The sequence below is a fragment of the Giraffa tippelskirchi genome, chromosome 13 (genome assembly GCF_054371585.1).
Source record: "Giraffa tippelskirchi isolate mGirTip1 chromosome 13, T2T-mGirTip1v1.2.pri, whole genome shotgun sequence".
NCBI lineage: Eukaryota > Metazoa > Chordata > Mammalia > Artiodactyla > Giraffidae > Giraffa > Giraffa tippelskirchi.
Genome location: NC_137287.1, coordinates 31,358,329 through 31,378,501, shown reverse-complemented (window position 1 = coordinate 31,378,501; position 20,173 = coordinate 31,358,329). Strand labels below are relative to the sequence as shown.

The following is a 20,173-nucleotide window of genomic DNA, read 5'->3' as shown; positions in this document are numbered from 1 at the left end:
TCTCCTTGCTGGGAGGGGCTCCATGGCTGGCCAGCTCCTTGTTTTATGTTAACTCTGACCTGTGCCAGTCACCCAAGCATCTGCATTAAAGGACTCTCTAGCAGGACCTGCTTCATAAAGTGGGGGTCCCAATATAAAATGAAAACGCAGGGCCCCTCATTCAAAAATTAAGATTCAAGACGGCGACACAGAGCACGCAGGAAAGTGTAGGTGGTGGGCGTCTGAGCACAGGGCCCTGGCTGTGTGCTTTGCTTACTCATGAAGCTGGCCCTAGTCTGGAGAGAGCAAGCACAAGGCAGGCAGCTGGTCCACAGCACATGAATGAATTTGGTCACTCGGCACTAGGGGGCTTCCCAGGTGGTGCTAGTGGTAAGGAACCCACCTACCAATGCAAGAGACATAAGAGACACAGGTTCAATCCCTGTATCGGGAAGATCCCCTGGAGGAGGGCACGGCAACCCACTCCAATATTCCTGCCTGGAGAATCCCGTGGCCAGAGGTGTCTGGTGGGCTACAAAAGAGTCAGACATGACTTAGTGACGGAACACGAGCACACACACCCTTTGGGAGCGTGACCACAGCTCCTCTGTCAGTTGGGGAAACCTGGTGAGATGAGCAGAGCTGAGAGGTGGGCTGTGTGTGCCACGCGGTGACAAAGAGGGGCCAGGGCTCCAGACAGCATCTTTTCTCTAGAAAGGAAGGTCCCTGGTCTGATCATCTGCCATGGGGTTCAAAGTAAAATCAGAGAGCGATGCGTTACAGTTGTTGCTTCCCAAGTCAACGTTTTCCAAAAGCATTTTTTCCTCCTAATTTGTCCTGTCCGTGATTTTGGATTGTGTGTTTTGGTTTTTTGGTGTTTCTTCGTTGTTGTTTTTTTTTTTTATTTTATTTTACTGCTATCAGACGCCAAATTGATGAACTTTGAAGGCAAATCCATCACTGTCAGAACTCACAATGGGCAAGGAAGGATAAACTAAAACATTTCTTCTCGTTTCCTTGGCCTTCAGCCCTCAGCCCTGGGCATTCCTGCTGATGCTTTGCCCATTTGTGAAAACCCCAACTTTTCTGTTTTAAGTGAGATTTCATGATAAACTTAGATTGTCCGGAAAAGAACAGTCCAACTGGAGAGAATTTGTGTCTGAAGAGAATGGGTCAGAGGTTGCTAAGGAAACGATTGTTTGCAAAGGTTGGCTTATATAAATTATTGGCGGAAAAAAGAAAAGCGCCGTTTTATTTTTTCTCCCAGATGATAAACAGGAAGGAAGGCTGTTACTTGGTTAAGTGAGTCATGGAGTGTGGGAGGCTCAGATCCCAGGGGGGCTATGGGACGCCTCTCCTTTTACTTGGGGCCCATTTCTGATTTACCTGCCAGGCTCCAAAGCTCCAAATTAAAAGGCAGACACAGGCCTTTTACTGGGTGGAAACAGACACAAAATTCTCAGGGTGGATGGATGAGGAGACGAAGGAAGTGTGCAGAAACTGAAAGAGATTTCTTTTCCTTGTCTTTCTTTTTTTTTTTTTTGAAAATCCCTTGTTTTATTATGAAACCAAAATATAATTTTCAGTGCTTCCCTTCTCCTACTAGTCTTTCTACAAGAATTGAGATATAATTCACAGACTATGAAGTTTAAAGTGTACAATCCAGTGGCGTTTGGTGTATTCACAAGGTGGTACAACCATCACCACTGATTCAGAACACTTTCATCACCTCTGAAAGAAACTCCATACCCATCACCCCCCACCCACCTCCCGCCAATCCCGCCATCCTTCTCATGTCCTGACAACCACGAGTCTCCTTTCTATCCCTTTCAGTTGATCTATTCTGGACATTTCATGTATGTAGAATTATATAACATGTGGCACTTTGCGTCTGGCTTCTATTGCCCTAAAACAATAAAACAGCCAATTATTTTTACCAGGAAGATCGGTTTATTTGGGAATAGCAAAGAATGGCAATTCAGGACATGCCATCTATGACAAACTACAGGCAAATATATGGAACAAAAGAGAGGTAGGTTCTTTGAAAGAGGAGAAAGGAGAGTTGAGAGAAGGTGTTATAAACAGAGAGTCCATTGCAGGAAACTACAAGTTTGAAGTATAGTGGCTTTTCATTGGCTGAATTGTGACAGTCTCTCATTGGCTGGGCAGTTGCTAGGTGAGGAGAAATTCTTCCTTCCTCCAGCTAGGGTAGCAAATAGTACCATGGAGATGCAAGGTACATCTCCTCCTTGTGTCTCGAATTGACATTGTCGTGGGACAGAAGAACTCCCCTTCTGGCCTCCTGACTCCATTTTAAATGAAGTTTCTGTTTTAATTTTTACGCTTCTTTCACTTAGCATAATGTTTTCATAGCCCATCAATGTTATAGCATGTTTCAGTGTTTCATCCCTTTTTATTGATTGAATTATATTCCATTGCGTGGAGAAGACCGTATTTTGTTTCTCTAATCTTCAGTCAATGGGCAGTTTGTTGTTTCCAGACTGGGGGAAAAGGGACTCCTAAAACCTAATGAAACTGCAAGAATCTCAGAATTGGGCCTGGCTCCTAGGAAATAGAAACATTTACCTGGAAGTTGAGGAAAAGATAGTATAGTATTTGGTATTCCTCATTTTTTTGAAAAGGCCTAGTTCTTAGTTTTTAATTATTCCATCCAAAAGTACTGAAAATGTTACTCACTCAGTCGTGCCTGAGTCTTTTCGACCCCATGGACTGTATCCCGCCAGGCTCCTCTGTTCATGGAATTCTCCAGGCAAGAATATTGGAATGGGTTGCCGTTCCCTTCTCCAGGGGATCTTCCCAACCCAGGGATCTAACCGGGGTCTCCTACATTGCAGGCAGAGTCTTTATCATCTGAGCCCCCAGGGAAGCCCCCAAAGTAGTGAAGGGTAACAGAATATGCCACCCCGAAATAATGTTTCTTTGACATAAGATTATTTTGAGATAATGGCAAATACATGAGAAGCTTTAAAAACAGAGCAGAAGTTACTCGTTTGTAAGGGGAATTTGCATTTTTAAAGGAAATCTCTATTTGTAAAGATGTTTCCCTCTCTTCCCCTTGTTAATTATGCCGGTAACCTCCCCACAACTGATTTCATCACATCTTTCTTTTGTCTTTAGTTGAGAATAGTATTTAAGCTCTTGACTCAAGCCTCTTTGAGTGTTAACTCATTCCCCTCCTGAATATCTCCCAAGTTTACATGAGGTGGATATGTTAATAAATGTCTATTCATTTTTCTGTTGTTAATCTGTCTTTTAAAAAAAATATTTATTTATTTGGCTGCATTGGATCTTAGTTGCAGCACTTGGGCTTAGTTGCCCTAAGGCATGTGGGATCTTAGTTCCTGAACCTGGGATCAAACGGGCATCTACATTGCAAGACAGATTCTTAACCACTGGACCACCAAGGAAATGCCTCTGCCTTTTATTACAGAGGTCTCAGCCGAGAACTCAGAAGGATGGGGGTGGGGAATTATAGTTTTCTCCCCTTCAGTTCCTGATGACTCAGATGGGACCCTCTGGGATGCTCTACTTGCCCTGGAGCCTGAAGATGGGATCCTGAGTAAACTGGCAGAAGCCAGTGGAGGATAAAAATTCTTACCAGAGTCCACTCTCCCAGATCTCTCTGTAGTACCCAGTTGAGAGAAGAGGGTAAAAAATTCTCATCCTTTCCTTTCCCAGTTCAGATGAGTGGGAGAAAAACATTTGTAAAAATTGGTTCTTTGGATTGTTTCTCATTCTATTCTGCAGATTTGGGTTTCCACATAGGATCATTTTTCTTTAGGTGTGAACAACTTTTTTTTTTTTAGCTTTTAAAAAATTTATTTATTTATTTGGCTGTACCAGGTCTCAGTTGCAGCACGAGGGATCTTCATTGTGCCATGCGAACTTCTTAGTTGCGGTATGTGACCTAGTTCCCTGACCAGGGATCTAACCTGGACCCCTGCATTGGGAACATGGAGTCTTAACCACTGAACCACGAGGGAAGTCCCTGAACAACTTCTTTTAATATCTCTTGCACCAAGGATGTGATGGTGACAAATTCTCTCATCTTTCCATGGAATTTTCTTTATTTTGCCTTCATTTTGACAGATGTTGGATATAAAATAGTCAATTGATAGTGTCATTCCATTTTCTTTTGGCTTTTACTGTTCCTAATGAATTCATCTGTCACTATTGCTGTTATTCCCATGAATGTAATTTATCATCCTTTAGCTGCTTTTGAGATTTTCTCTTTTTCTTTAATTTCCATTAGTTTCATGTGCCTAGGTGTGGTCTCCTTTGTATTAATCCTGTTTGGGGTTTGCTAAACTTCTTGAATCTGTTTTGAGATCTTTAGTCAACTTTAATAAATTACGGTCTGTTGCCTCTTACTGTTTGAGCTACCCGAGAAGCACCAAAATATTGGAGTGAGTAGCCATTTCCTTCTCTAGGGGATCTTCCAGACCCAGTGATTGAACCTGGGTCTCCTGCATTGCAGGCAAATTCATTACCGTCTGAGCCAACAGGGAAGCCTGGTGGTTGGCATCACTGACTTAATGGACATGAGTTTGAGCAAGCTCCAGGAGATGGTGAAAGACGGGGAAGCCTGGCATGCTGCAGTCCATGGGGTGGCAAAGGGTCAGACACGACTGAGTGACTGAACAACACCACTCTCTCTTAAGATATTCTTCTGCCCTATTTTCTCTCTCTCTGCTCCTTTTAGGGCTCCAATTACATTTCTTAGAATCCATTCTTTCTTTCTTTCTCTTTTCTCTTGTGATTTTTATTTTTAATTCTTGTTTATTTCTGTGCTTTCATTTGGATAATTACTACTGACCAGTCTTTAGTCACTGATTTTTTCTTGGGTTGTGTCCAGTCTGCTATTAAATCCATTCAGTGGATTTTTCATTTCCAATATTTTTATCTTTCAGTTCTAAAACTTTTATTTGGTTCTTTGAATTTCCATTTTCTCTTTTTTAATTTTCACCCATTGTCTTGTTTTATCTTTAGATTCTTTAACATATTTTAAAGTCTTGTTTTACCTCTAGATTCTTAAACACACTTTAAAATCCTAGCTGCTAAGTCGCTGCAGTCGTGTCCGACTCTGTGCGACCCTAGAGAGGGCAGCCCTCCAGGCTCCCCCGTCCCTGGGATTCTCCAGGCAAGAACACTGGAGTAGGTTGCCATTTCCTTCTCCAATGCATGAAAGTGAAAAGTGAAAGTGAAGTCGCTCAGTCTTGCCGACTCTTAGTGACCCCATGGACCGCAGCCCACCAGGCTCCTCCATCCATGGGACCCTCCAGGCAAGAGTACTGGAGTGGGGTGCCATTGCCTTCTCTGAAAATCCTAGCACACCTGTGTATATCTGCTAAGTCCAACATCTGGGTCATGCATGGATCTACTTTTATTAACAGTGTGCTCCTGTTTCACAGAGCTAGTAATTTGAATTGTATGCTGAGCTTTGTGGATAACATGTAAAAATTCCAGATATATTATTTCTCTAAAGAATATTGAGTTTTATTCTTACAGACAGTTAAATCACTGGCTGGCTGATCACCTTTGGTCCTATCAAGGCTTGATTTTCAGCTTTGTTAGAATGGGTTTTCCATTACACCTCATAGTCTCATTGTGTGCCAGCACAGTTTAGGATTTGGCCAAGGATCTAAGGATCCTCCTTGCAGATTTCTGTGTGACTCCTTCCCTTCCTGTGTCTTGTCGTACAAGTCCAAAATACCCTAGCATCCTTGAACTCTGATCTCCCTTTCCTCCAGTTAGCAAGACTGCTGCTTTCTATGTTATCTATACATCCTCACTCAACAGTTTGAAAAGTGCTCCTTTCCAAAGAAAGCTGTGGTGAGATTCCATCTCAAGAACTTCCCTTCTCTCAAAGATTGCAGCTCTGTGCTGCACTGCCCAGTTCCTACAAGCAATTGTTTTGTATATTCTGCTTAGTTTTAGAGTTGTCTATAACAGGGGGAGGGCTTCCCAGGAGGCTGAGTGGGTAAAGAATCTTCCTACAATACAGGAGATGGAAGAGACATGGGTTCAATATCTGGGTTGGGACGATCCCCTGGAGGAGGGCATGGCAACCCACTCCAGTATTCTCGCCTGGAGAATCCCAGAGACAGAGGAGCCTGGAGGGCTACAGTCCATGGGGTCACAGAGTCAGACACAGCTGAGCACACACGCACATGACAGGGGAGGATAACCCTTTGGGGCTGGCCCTGCAGACTTTTAAACTTTTTTATTAGATTGTGTATAAATGGGATTTCTGGGTTTTGCGTCATGCTTAAAAAGGACTTTCCTAACAAGAGATGGTTTAAAATTTTTCTTCTAGTACTTTTACTATTTAACTTTTTATGTTTAAATCTTCTATTCAGATTTCATTTTGGTGGAAGGAATAACATAGAGGGTTCTAACAACTTTCTCCCCATATGCTATCCAGTTGTTCTAATACAAATAACTACAGAGTGCCCACCCCACGTCTGGCTTTGAAGTCTTTAGTTGTATAATAAATTCGTGAATGTATTATGTGTATTTGGTGTTTTCTTCTGTGCCATTGATTTGTTATACATATGTATAAATATACATCCATGTATATTTGGTATGAAATTATTTTAATTATTGCAGTATAATCTGATTTAATATCTATTAGGGTTAATTTTTCTTCATTGTTCTTTTCAGAAAATTTCTGGTTATTGTTTAAAATTTCATCAGCTTTAGAATCAGCTTGTCTAGTTTTAAAAATATGCACAAACACATACACAGACATGTACTTATATCCCTGTCGGATATTTTTATTGAGATCATGTTATTCTATGTTAAATTTATGAAGTTAATTTTTTCTTCAATTCTTCTTTTTTTGGAGAAGTTACTTTTTAATGGCTTTTTTATTTTTTAAATTTGTTTGTTTATTTTTGGCTGTGCTGAATCTTTGCTGCTGCACACAGGCTTTCTCTAGTTGTAGTGAGTGGGGGCTACTCTTTATGTGCCAGGGCTTCTCACTGCAGTGGCTTCTCTTTGTTGCAGAGCACAGCCTCTAGGCTCTCGGCTTGGTAGTTGCTGCCCATGGGTTCAGTAGTTGTGGTACACAGGCTTCGTTGCTCTGCAGCATGTAGAATCTTCCCTGACCAGGGACTGAACCCATGTCCCTTTCATCGGCAGGCAGATTCTTATCCACTGTACCAACCAGGGAAGTCTTAATGGCTTTATTTTTTTATACAATAAAAATCACTCATTTTAAGTGTACATTACAATGACGTCTAGTGAATTTAGAGTTGTGCCGCCATCTTTATGTATTTGAGAAACTTCCCATCACCCAGGAAGATTTCTCTGTGCCCATCTGCAGCCACTTCCTGTTCCTCCCTCCAGGTCCAGGCAGCAGCCAACCGGCGTTCTCTTCCTGTCTAGTCTCCTTTTCTGGACATTTCATAAGAATGGAATCATACAATATGTGGTCTTTTGCATCTGTCTTTCCCTGAGCATAATGTTTTTGAGATTCATCTCTGTTCCTTTTAAGTGCATTGGCTCAGATGGTAAAGAATCTGCCTGCAATGCAGGAGACCTGGGTTCGATCCCTGGGTCGGGAAGATTCCTTGGAGAAGGAAATGGCAACCCACTCCAGTATTTTTGCCTGGAGAACCCCTGGATGAAGGAGCCTGGTGGGCTACAGTCCATGGGGTCACAAAGAGTTGGACATGACTGAGCAACTAAGCACACCCCATAGTGTGGACGTACCACAGTTTGTTCATTCATTGAACAGCTGACGGGGCTTTGTGCACTGTCTTTGTCTAAGTGTATGTTTTCATTTCTCTGGGGTAAGTAAGATACCTAGGAGTGGAACTGTTGAGCCATATGGTAAATATATTTTTAACTTTTCAAGACATTGTTAGTTTCCTAGGGTGGCCACACCATCTTACATTCCCTCTAGCATGTGTGGGGGCTCCAATCCCACCATTCCCTAACACTTGGTATTGATGGTTACATTTCTTTAGTGTTGAACCTTTCTAAACTGAAACATATGCAGCACAGCTTTCTTGGCATTTGAAGTGTTTTACCTCCCACCCAGCTTTTATAGAGTTCTTCACATAGGTTGTACACATCTTTGTGCACTTATTGCTTGGGAGATTTATTGGGGGGTTATTCTTGTAAGTGGAATATTTTCTTCTAACTTTTCCATGTGCTTGCTGTTTATGCATAGGAAGGAAGGCTAGGTGTTTTGGTAGGTTACTTCTGTGTCTGACCCCCTAGAGAAATCTCTCACTGCCTGCCACCTTTTCTGGTTGCCTCCCTTGAATTTTTCCAGAGTCAACATAATTATTTGACCTCTTCTTTTCTTCTTAAATGGCTTCTTTTTTTCTCTTGCCTACTTTCATCAGCTGGAAACCTCATACAAAGCAGTGGTGCAGGGCATTCTTTTGTTCCAGAGTCTCATGGAGACTTCTGTTGCTTCCAGTCATTACAGATGAGTCTGATTTGGGGGCTCGGTGCATGTGTGTGTGTGTCTGTGTGTATAATTTTATCATGCTAGTGATACCTTAATTAAATACCTCAGATTAGAAGTATATCTTTTCTAATTTGATAAAAGATTTTGTTAGTAAATGATAAATGCTGTCAAATGCCTTTTAACATCTATTCTTTAATATATTAATGTAAAGTGAATTAAAACATGTCCTAATATCAAACCTTCCTTGTTATATCATACAGGTCTCACTTGCTTCTGGTGACTTTTTCCCTTTCAATGCTCCTGTGGATTTTATTTGCTAATATTTTATTTTGGAGTTTTGCATTAATTTTTTTTTTTTTTACATAAATGAGGTTGGCCTGTGGTTTTCCTTTGTTGTGCTATAGTGGTTGGTTTTTGGCCTCTACAGATTCCTGATAAAGAATTTGGAAGTATTTCTTCTTCTTCTAGGCACTGGAGGAGTTTACAGAGCATGGAAGTTAGCATTTAAACTGGCTGATTTCACCTGGGAAACCATCCCTGCCTGAGGTCAGGGTCCCTTCTCCCCACTCCCACCATGGGGGCTTGGGGGGTGCTGGTATCTTTTCTAACAACTTTCTCAGTTTCTTCTGGTCTAGTTAGATATTTTCTCCTTTGATGCTTGTTGGTACCTTGGGCTTCCCAGGTGGTACCAGTGGTAAATAACCCACCTGCTAATGCAGGAGACACAAGAGATGAGGGTTCGACCCCTGGGTCAGGAAGATACCCTAGAGAAGGAAATGGTACCCTCCTCCAGTATTCTTGTCTGGAAAATTTCATAGACAGGGGAGCCTGACAGACTACTGTCCATGGGGTTGCAAAGAGCTGAACATGACTGAACATGCACACACTCCTTTTTTTTTCCCTAGATAACATCCATCCCCTCTTGAGTTTTCAGATTTGTTTACATAGTCAGCCTTGACAGTCCCCTTTTTCATCTTGATCAACTCAACCCCTCTCCCCTCCAGTCCCCCTGGACTGACTTAAGGTTGTCATTTTTCTGTTCGTTTATCAATTTGTGAGAACTTTGACAATTGGAGAATGCATACATGCTTTCAGGGAGAAATAAACTAAGACACACATCACATCCCAGACACCCTGAGTCAGCGGGAACTCACTGGAAAGCATCCTTATTGGACAGCCAGGGATCTTGCTCCTCTCTGGGCAGCTGAATTCCAAGTTTACAGGCCAGAGTGCTTCAGCATGATCTCATTTCCACCCACTCCTTCCCCATCTTTAAAATAATTGTGAAGTGAGATTAGGTAATAAAAGCTGACTCAGTTTTTCCTAAGATGTGGGTTGAGTGGGTCAGCTCTCCTCCTCACTTTGACAAGGGTCAACATAAACTGCTTTTTCTCTTCACTTCTGTTGTAAAACTCAGACTCACCCTTAAACAATGTCCATCCTTTAATGTGGTCATAATCCCAACAGACAGCAAGAAGGGGACTGATGGCGGTGAAGGGGAGCAAACATGCCGCCCCAAAATATGCAACTTAAGTATAATGGTTGTTTTGAGCTGAAGGCAGTTGTGTTAGTTTTGGGTGTGCAGCAAAGTGATTTAGTTTTACACGTACATATATCTGTTCTTTTTCAGATTCTTTTCCCTTCTAGATTATTACAGAGTGTTGAGTAGAGTTCCCTGTGATATACAATAGGTCTTGTTGATTACCTATTTTATATATAGTGGTGAATATATGGGCTTCCCAGGTGGCTCAGAGGTAAAGAATCCACCTGTCAATGCAGGAGATGCTGGTTTGATCCCTCAGTCAGGAAGATCCCCTGGAGGAGGAAATGGTAACCTACTCCAGCATTCTTGCCTGGAGAATCACATGGATGGAGGAGCCTTGCAGGTTACAGGGTCGCAAAGAGTCAGATATGCCTGAGCACGCATGTGTGCACACACATATACGCACACACAGTGAATATATGTTAATCCCAGCCTCCTAATTTATCCCTGCCCCACCAACTTTACCTTTTGGTAACCAAATGTTTGTTTTCCAAATATGTGAGTCTGTTTTGTAAATAAGTTCATTTGTATCCTTTTTAGATTCCACATATAAATGATATCATATGGTATTTGTGTTTCTCTTTCTGACTTCACTTAGTATGATCATCTCTAGGTCCATCCATGTTGCTGCAAATGGCATTATTTTATTCTTTTTCATGCCTGAGTAATATTTAGTAATATACCACATCTTTATCCATTCATCTGTTGATGGACATTTAGGTTGCTTCCATATCTTGGCTGTTGTAAATAAGTGCTGGACTGAACATTGGTGTCTATGTATCTTGGTTTTCTCTAGATATATGCCCAGGAGTGGGATTGCAGGATCATATGATAGCTCTAGTTTTAGTTTTTTGAGGAACCTCTATACTGTTCTTCATAGTGGCTGTACCAATTTACATTCCCACCAACAGTGTAGGAGGATTCCCTTTTCTCCATATCCTCTCCAGTATTTATTTTTGGTAGATTTTTTGATGATGGTCATCCTGACCAGTCCCTGAGGTGGCACTTCATTGTAGTTTTGATTTGCATTTCTCTAATAATTAGCAGTGTTGAACATCTTTTCATGTGCTTTTCGGTATTTCTTGCTGTCTGTATGTCTTCTTTCGAGCAATGTCTATTTGGATCTTCTGCCTATGTTTTCGATTGGGTTTTTTTTTTTTTTTTTTTTTATATTGAGCTGCATGAGCTGTTTGTATATTTTGGAGATTTAACCCCTTGCTGGTCACTTCATTTGCAAATATTTTCTCCCATTCTGTAAGTTGTCTTTTTGTTTTGTTTATGGTTTCCTTTGCTGTGCTAAAGCTTTTAAGTTTAATCAAGTCACATTTGTTTATTTGTGGTTTTTCATTACTCTAGGAGGTCAGTCAAAAAAGATCTGTGATATGTGTCAAGGAGTGTTCTGCCTATGTTTTCCTCTAAGAGTTTTATAATGTCCAGCTTTACATCTAGATCTTTAATCCATTTTGAGTTTATCTTTGTGTATGATGCTAGGGAGTGTTCTAATTTCATTCTATTACATGTAGCTGTCCAGTTTTCCCAGAACCACTTATTGAAGAGACTGTTTTCTCTCCATTGTATATTCTTACCTCCTTTGTTATAGATTAGGTGACCATAGGAGCATGGGCTTGTCTCTGGGCTTCTATCCTGTTCCATTCATCTATATTTCTGTTTTTGTGCCAGTACCATACTGTTTTGATTACTGTAGCTTTGTAATATAGTCTGAAGTGAGAGAGCCTGATTTTTCCAGCTCTGTTTGTTGTTGTTGTCATTTGTTTTTGGCTGTGGCACACAGGACCTTAGTTCCCAAACCAGGGATTAAACCCATGCCCCCTGCAGTGGAAGTATGGAGTCTTAACCACTAGACCACAGGAAAGTCCCTGTTTTTCTTTCTCAAGATTGCTTGGGCTATTCAGGGTCTTTTGTGTTTCCACACAAATTGTAAAAATTTTTTGTTCTAATTCTGTGATAAATTCTGTTGGTAATTTGATGGTGATTGCATTCAATCTGTAGATTGCTTTGGGTAGTATAATCATTTTTACAATATTGATTATTCCAATCCAAGAATATGGTATATCTCTTTGTGTTGTCTGTGACTTTTTTCATGAGTATCTTTACTGTGTGTCGAGTACAGGTCTTTTGCTTCCTTAGGTAGGTTTATTCCTAGGTATTTTATTCTTTCTGTTGCTGTGATAAATGAGATTGTTTCCCAAATTCCTGATCTTTTGTATTGTAAGTGTATAGAAATGCAAGAGATTTCTGCGTGTTAACTTTATACCTTGCAACTTTACCAAATTCATTGAGCTCTAGTAGTTTTCTGGTAGCATCTTTAGGACTTTCTGTGTATAGTATCATGTCATCTGCAGACAGTGACAGTTTTACCTCTTTTCCTATTTGGATTCCTTTTGTTTCTTTTTTCTTCTCTGATTGGTGTGGCTAGGACTTCCAAAACTATGTTGAATAAAAGTGGTGAGAATGAACATCCTTTATCTTGTTCCTGATCTTAGAGGAGATGCTTTCAGTTTTTCACTATTGAGTATGATATTAGCTGTGAGTTTGTCATATATGGCCTTTATTATGTTGAGATAGGTTCCCTTTATGCCCACTTTCTGGAGAGTTTTTTTTAAATCATAAGTGGGTGTTGAATTTTGTCAAAACCATCTATTGAGATGATTATATTTGTTAATGTGATGAATCACACAGATTTATTTGCAGATATTGAAAAATCCTTGCATGTCAATCCCAAAATTCTTAACCATCCCTTCCCCCATCCTTTCTCCTGGTAACCATAAATTCATTCTCTATGTCTGTGAGTCTGTTTCTGTTTTATAAATAAGTTCATTGGTATGGTTTCTTTGTAGAGTCTGCATATAAGGGAACTCTGCTCAGTATTATGTGGCAGCCTGAATGGGGGGGAGCTTGGGGGAGAATGGATACATGTATATGTATGGCTGAGTCCCTCTCCTATCCACTTGAAACTATCACAACAGTAGCAATTATCTGTACTCCGGTATAAAATAAAAAAAGAAAAATCCTTGCATTCCTGGATAAATCCCACTTGATCATGGTGTATGATCCTTTTAATGTGTTGTTGGATTCAGTTTGCTGTATTTTGTTGAGGATTTTTGCAACTATGTTCATCAGTGATGTTGGCATGTAATTTTCTGTGTGATATCTTTGTTTGGTTTTGGTATCAGAACCTTGTAGAATGAGTTTGGGAGTGTTCCTTCATCTGCAGTTTTTGGAAAGAATTTCAGAAGGATGTGTGTATCAGAAGGATAGGCTCTTCTCTAAATGTTTGATAGGATTTGCCTGTGAAGCCATCTGGTCCTAGACTTTTGTTTGTTGGGAATTTTTAAATCACAGTTTCAGTGCTTGTGATTGTGTGTTAGTCGCTCAGTCGTGTCTGACTCTTTGCGACCCCATGGACTGTAGCCCACCAGGCTTCCTTGGTCCATGGGATTCTCCAGGCAAGAATACTGGAGTGAGTTACCATTCCCTTCTCCAGAGGATCTTCCCAACCCAGGGATCAAACCTAGGTCTCCTGCACTACAGGCAGATTCTTTACTGTCTGAGCCACCAGCGATCCTTTTGCTTGTGATTGGTCTGTTCATATTTTCTATTTATTCCTGGTTCATTTTGGAAGATTGTATACACCTTCCTAAGAATTTGTCTCATTTCCTCTAAGTTGTCCTTTTTATTTTTCTCTCATGATCTGTTGTATTTCTGTGGTGTCTGTTGTAACTTCTCCTTTTTCGTTTCTAATTTTATTGATTTGAGCTCTGTCCTTTTTTTTCTTGATGAATCTAGCTAAAGGTTTATCAATTTTGTTTATCTTTTCAAAGAACCAGCATTTAGTTTCATTGATCTTTTCTGTTGCTTTCTTCATTTCTATTTATTTCTGCTCTGATCTTTATGATTTCTTTTGTTCTGTTAACTTTGAGTTTTGTTTGCTCTTCTTTCTCTAGTTGCTTTTGGTGTAAGGATAGGTTGTTTATTTGGGATTTTTCTAGTTTTCTGAGGTAAGATTATACTGTTATAAACTTCCCTCTTAGAACTGCTTTTGCTATGTCCCACAGATTTTGAATCATCATATATTCATTTGTCTCTAAGTATTTTTTGATCTCTTTGATATCTTTAGTGGTCCATTGGTAGTTTCATAGCATATTGTTTAGCCTCCATGTGTTTGTGTTTTGTGTTTTTTTTACAGTTTTTTCTTGTAGTTGGTTTCTAATCTTGTTAAGGGGAGACCACTTTTAAAATCTGTTTATTTGTTGATGGACACTTGGGTTGCTTTCTATCTTCTTCCTTCCTTCCTTTTTAACTTTTGAAACTCTCAGGGACAAAAAGTATCATCATAATTATAAAGATAATTTTAAAAGAAAAATAATCAAATTAACTTTTAAAAAAATAACCAGCTGTGTGTCATGCCCTTCCTATATGGAGTTCCCATTTTCATCTATTCCTTACCAGCTTTTGTCCATATGCAGTCATTATTATTACAGATTTTTATGCACTCTTCCACTTTACTTGGAAGCTAATTCTTTTTTATGTTAAGACATTGCCTCATGCTGAACTTTTTGACAAATGAGTTCAAGATAGTGTTTGCAATACACTACAAGTTAAAAAAAATAATTTCCCTCTTGGCTGTCTTTTTAATTTTTATTATCTTGAGTGATAAAATTATTTTGAAATCTTTTGGAATCATTTGTCTCCTTTTACTCCCTCGATCTGGATAAAGGCCCAGGAGTGCGCTTATTAGGTCAAAGGAAAGAATGGTTTTAAGACTTTCAAAACCTGCTACTGAGGTTGTTCGTAACTGAAACCACCTTTTACAGAACTGGAGGGGAGGGGTTTTGCTGACAGCCTCACCAGTTCTGGGTGTTATTATTTATGTATCTATTTTAAAATGTAATAAATTAGGTTATGGTTATTATTCTCATTCACATTTGATTCCCAGTATCATTAAATGTTCTGCCTAGTGTTTACTCATCAGTTGTATTTTTCTACTTTTGAATTGCCTTCTCTGACCCTTTACCAGATTATCTCATGGAGTGTCAATTTCAAAGGAATTTACCTGGACCTGCTTCTATTTGCTGTAGGTGTGCACATTTATAGGTATTTAAAAAAAAATTTTTTTTTTTAAATTTATTTTTGTCTGTGCTAGGTTTTTGTTGCCACACGGGCTTTTTGTTTTTTCTCTAGTTGTGGTGCACGGGCTTCTCATTGCCGTGGCTTCTCTTGTTGTGGAGTGCAGGCTCTAGTGTGCGTGGGCTTCAGTAGTTGTGGCTTCCAGGCTTTACAGCACAGGCTCCAGAGTTGTGTCTCATGGGCTATTTATAGGTAATTTTTAATGGAATCCTTCCCTGTTTTTCTAAATGCCACACATGTGCATGCACACCCACACACACTACAAATTGCCAAGTGTTGATGTTGAGTCAGCCTGGAGAAGGAGGAACTGTGTTCTGTCCTGGGGCCCCCAGTGTCCCCAGCCCACTGCTAGGCTCCTGGTCAGTGTGTGAGGGACAGAGGAGGGGAGGCAGGCTGGCAAGTCTTTCTGCAGTTTCCCTTCTGGGCTGGAAATCCTTGAGCCATTGCACAGATTTAGAAACCTACAGGTGGTTGCCGAGTGTGGACACAGCCATGTCCGGCCTCCTCAGGCCCCTGCATTCCAGAGGTTTGCCTTCCATCGCCCCCTTCCCTCCTCCTCCAGGGCCGAGTTCCAAGGCCCAACACAGCACTTTGGTGGGTGCATTTCTGCTCAGGCATGAGACGGCTTTTGGGTCATTTTGATGCCTATTTTTTTTCTTGTATTTATAATAATTTTTAAAAATATTTTTTATTTGGCTGCACCGGGTCTTAGTTGGGGCACACAGGATCTTCAGTCTTCACTGTGGCATGTGAGATCTTTAGCATGCATGCGGACTCGTGGTTGTGGCATGTGGGACCTAGTCCCCTGACCAGGGGGATTGAACGCAGGTCCCTGCACTGGGAGTGTGGAGTCTTAGCCACTGGACCACTGGGGAAGTCCCTGTTTTGATGCCTATTAGGAAAAAATGAACAAGCATTCTACATTATGGCTTGGGATACAGCTGTAGTTCATTCGACTCTTTCGTAAAGATCAGACTACAGGCACATCTCAGTGATGTCTGGGTTCAGTTCCAGACCACTGACATAAAGTGAGTCACAGGAACATTTTGGTTTTCCACTGCTTATAACAGTTAGGTTTATACTGTAGTCTATTGAGTGTGCAATACCATTGTTTCTAAAAAACAAAACAAAACAAATCCAGTGTGCATATCTTAATTATTGCTAAAAATAAAAATGCTAGTTGAGTAGTAACATCACAGATCACCATAACACATGTAATGATAATGAAAAAGACTGAAATATTGTGAGAATTACCACAATGTGACACAGAGACACCAAGTGAGTGATGCTCTGAGGAAAATGGCACTGACAGATTTCCTCAACACAGGGCTGCCACAAACTTTCCATTTAAAAATAGAAACAACCCTCCCAAACCCCCAAAACGCAGTATCTGCAAAGTGCAATGAAATGAGGTAAGCCTATAGACAGTACAAGGCCACCGTGAAGTGGAAGGCAGATGGTTGTGGTTGGGCAGGCTTGGGGGCAGACAGGCCCAGATCAACGCCAGCCTAGCCGTCTGCTAGTTGTGTGTCCTTGGGTGTGTCCCCTGGGCTCTCTGAGCCTGCTGCCGTTGTCGCTTCTGGTATTGGGGGATCGTCCACACCTCACTGGGTTATTATAAAGGCAAAGAGAAGAGCAAACATGTTTTGAAGAGCAGAGCTTGGACTCTGGAGTCTTCTGGTTGTAATAACCATGGCAACACAGCACTCCCTCCAGAGTGTGGGAATGAGCAGGACCAGATCCCTCATTTGCATTCACTGCTGGAAAGTCTAAAACCCCCTCAACTTCCTCTTTCTCAACTTCACTGAGCACCTGCTGTGTGCCAAGGATTACATGTGAGAAGGCCAACAACAGCTGAGACTGGCATGTGGCTTTCTGGTAGTCCCGAGCCTTATGGCTGATAGCTCACCCACGGCTCTTGGACTCTTGATTCAGTGTAGAGAGAGTCCTGGGGGCCCCCTACTGGTGAGCGGGTTTCACAGCCACCCACGCTTCCCCCCTCCACCCCATCCCTCCAGTGGAACAGCTGACCCTACCAATCTAATACATGTGTGCTTGGATTCCGCCAGCTTTATTTTTTCAAGGGAAACGCCTTCTCCCAAAGAAAGTGAACAACTCTACAGGCTGTACCCTTGGGGGCTGAATGCCCAGAGCACAGGTCCGTGGAAATCGGTCCCCTGGAACATTCAGCCTTAGAATCAGGATCTATGCCAAGAGGGAAGCACCCAACCAGGCTTTGATTAAGGGATTTGGGACCATCTGTTCCCCTCAAGGAATCTCATGCCTCAGGGGAAGCCAATCCCAAGCTAGGAAGACCCGGGGCAGCCTGACTCATACAGCAGAGGCTTCAGAAATAGCAGCCGGGCGAGTGAAGAAATATCGCAGGCAAGAACAGTTCTGAAGTGGCGTTCCCTCTCCAGAGCAGGATCCAGCAGGCCAGGCTGTCTCCTGGATCACAGGGCAGGTGTTGAGGGAGATGGAGAATTATCCAGACCAGTGTGGGCTCCATCGCCCCCAGAGGTATTTCAAAATCACTAACAGCCCTTCTTTCCTGGATCCATCTCAATCCTGATCTTCTCTGACTTCCTGGTATTTCGTGCTCATCATCCTAACCCAGACAAGAATCTTGACTTTGCTGGATGAGATGAGATTGTAGCTGGATGAGATGGGATTGTGGCAGAAGGAGAGGGAGTCTGAGATCTTTGGCAAGCCTGGTGCTGGCTCAGGCAGAATCTCAAACTGCAGAGAAAAGAAAGAAGTATAAGGCTTTGTGGACCCAGAGGACAGGGAACTCCCTGTTTCCTGGAATCAAGCTGGGGGCTCTTGTTACAGCCCCTGGCACACTGCAGGCCCAGGAGGGTCAGGCCTCAAGTGGCCCCCATTAAAAGGGTATCTCCCCCTTTTAATGGGGAGATGGTTCCCAGCCTGGGGGAGGACTGGACCCCAGCACCTGATGCTTTGGGAGTACAGATGATGTACCCAAAGTTGGTGGGTAAGGGGGTAAAAGAATCTGCCTGCAATGCAAGAGATGCAGGTTCGATCCCTGAGTCAGGAAGATCTCCTGGAGAAGGGGACCCACTTCAGTATTCTTGCCTGAAGAATCCCATGGACAGGAGAGCCTAGTGGGCTACAGTTCAGGGGGTCGCAGAGAGTCAGACACAACGAAGCTATCTAGTCGATTGGTGAAGGGGGAGTTCAGTAGCTGAATCCTGATGGAGAGAGGGTATTCAGGTCATGGAAGCAGCAGGGAGATTCAGATGTTTCTGGAACACTCAGTGACCTCTGGATGACTTTTCTGCACTTTCAGGAGGAGCCAGCTTTACCCCATGGATCTCCAGTTCACTCTGAAGCAGGAACCTCTTCAATTTAGGGGTCACAGACCCAGGCAGGTCCTCTGCACCTCTCTGAGCAACCCGCCATCAGCAGGTGAGTTTTTAAAAAGTTTTTAAAAATATTTATTAATTTTGACTGTGCCAGGTCTTAGTTGCCACACGCTGGATCTGTGATCTTGGTTGCAGCATGGGGGATCTTTAGTTGCAGCATGCAGGATCTAGTTCCCTGGCCAGGGATTGAATCTGGGCCCCTCCTGTATTGGGAATGCGGAGTCTTAGCCACTGGACCACCGGGGAAGTTCTAGCAGGTGAGTTTTAATCTCTGTTACTTTCTTTTTCTGGTCTCTGTGTGATGGGGTCATCAATACAAAATAAAAGCAGAGACAAAGAGTGTCTGTCTCCTCGCCAACCTGCTTCTGATGTTTGTCCATCAGCTATGATGTTAAAGGCTGGGTACCAAACACCTCAAGTTACCAGGATAAGGAAGGTCCCTCCCAGCCCTCATTTGCTAAGAGAATATTTAAAAACAAAGTGTGAGCATTAGAGAAGCTTACTGAACGCCTGTTCTGTCGTCTGTTGTATTCTATCTTTGGTTCTTTTTCAGATATGATATTATACTTTTAATAGTTTCTAGTTCCCTGCCAGAACATACAGCCTGCGTTGGAAAAACCCTCTTCTGAATTCCTGTGTGTTTGTGTCTATTGTCTTGTCTGTACTGGTTCTTGCTCTAAGAATTTTGTCTCCTTAAGTGTATTTATTTTTTCTTAATAATTACAGCAGTTATAAGTAGTGTTTAGAGTTGTATCACCATGCCTAGCATATGAAGTAGGTGCTCAGTAAAAGTTTCTCATTCAAAAGTTCTTAGCTGTGGCAAAATATGCGTAACAAAAAAGTTGACCATCTTAACAGGTCCGTAGTGTTAAGTTATTTTCACTTTGTTGTGTAATCAACCCCCATCTCAGGAACCCTTTTCATCTTGCAAAATTGAAACTCTGTCCCCATTAAACAACTCCCATTATCCCCTTAGACCAGCTCATGGCAACCACCATCCTATATTCTACCTCTATGAATTTGACAACTTCAGGTGCTTCATAAAAGGGGGATCATAGATATTAGTCTATTTGTGACTGGCCTATTTCACTTAGCATAATGTCCTCAAAGTTCAGCCAAGTTGTGTCATGTGTCATAATTCCCTTCCTTTTTAAGGCTGAATAATATTCCATTGTACATATACACACATTTTGCTTATCCATTCAGTTGTTCACGGACACTCGGGTTCTTGTAACTCACGGCTGTTGTGAAGAATGATGCTCTGATGGTTGTACAAATCTCTCTTTGAGACCCTGCTTTCAGTTCTTTTGCAGCATTATACCTAGAAGTGGAATGACTGGATCATATGGTAATTATTTTTTAATTTTTGGGGGGAACTGCCATGCTGTTTTCCATATTGGTTGCAGCATTTTACATTGCCACCAACAGTGCACAATGGTTCCGATTTCTTCACATCCTTGCTAACGCTATTCTCTAAGTTTTTGACAGCAACCACCCTAATGGGTGTGCATTTGTATCTCATTGTGATTTTGATTCACATTTCCCTAATGATGAGTGATACTGAGCAGCATCTTCTCATGTACTTATCGGTCATTTGTATATGCTGTTTGGAGAAATGTCTATTCAAGTCCTTTGACCAATTTTTAATCAGGTTTCGTTGTTGAGTTGTAGACA

General features: G+C 41.6%; 1 protein-coding gene and 1 long non-coding RNA gene across 2 annotated transcripts in view; one reads left to right on the top strand and one right to left on the bottom strand.

Moving 5' to 3' along the window:
- The first annotated feature begins 1,220 nt into the window (after positions 1-1,220).
- On the top strand, positions 1,221-18,858 carry LOC145533301 (uncharacterized). Its single transcript, XR_014073986.1, has 2 exons — positions 1,221-1,281; positions 18,424-18,858. It is a non-coding gene; the product is annotated as an uncharacterized LOC145533301 (long non-coding RNA).
- The window catches only part of APOLTP (apolipoprotein lipid transfer particle homolog), a 168,901-nt gene continuing 166,937 nt past the window's right edge, over positions 18,210-20,173 (bottom strand). The window contains exon 68 of the mRNA XM_081560372.1: positions 18,210-18,325. Coding sequence (XP_081416498.1) covers positions 18,312-18,325 — 14 coding nt within the window. The 3' untranslated portion in view covers positions 18,210-18,311. The remainder of the gene's footprint in view (positions 18,326-20,173) is intronic.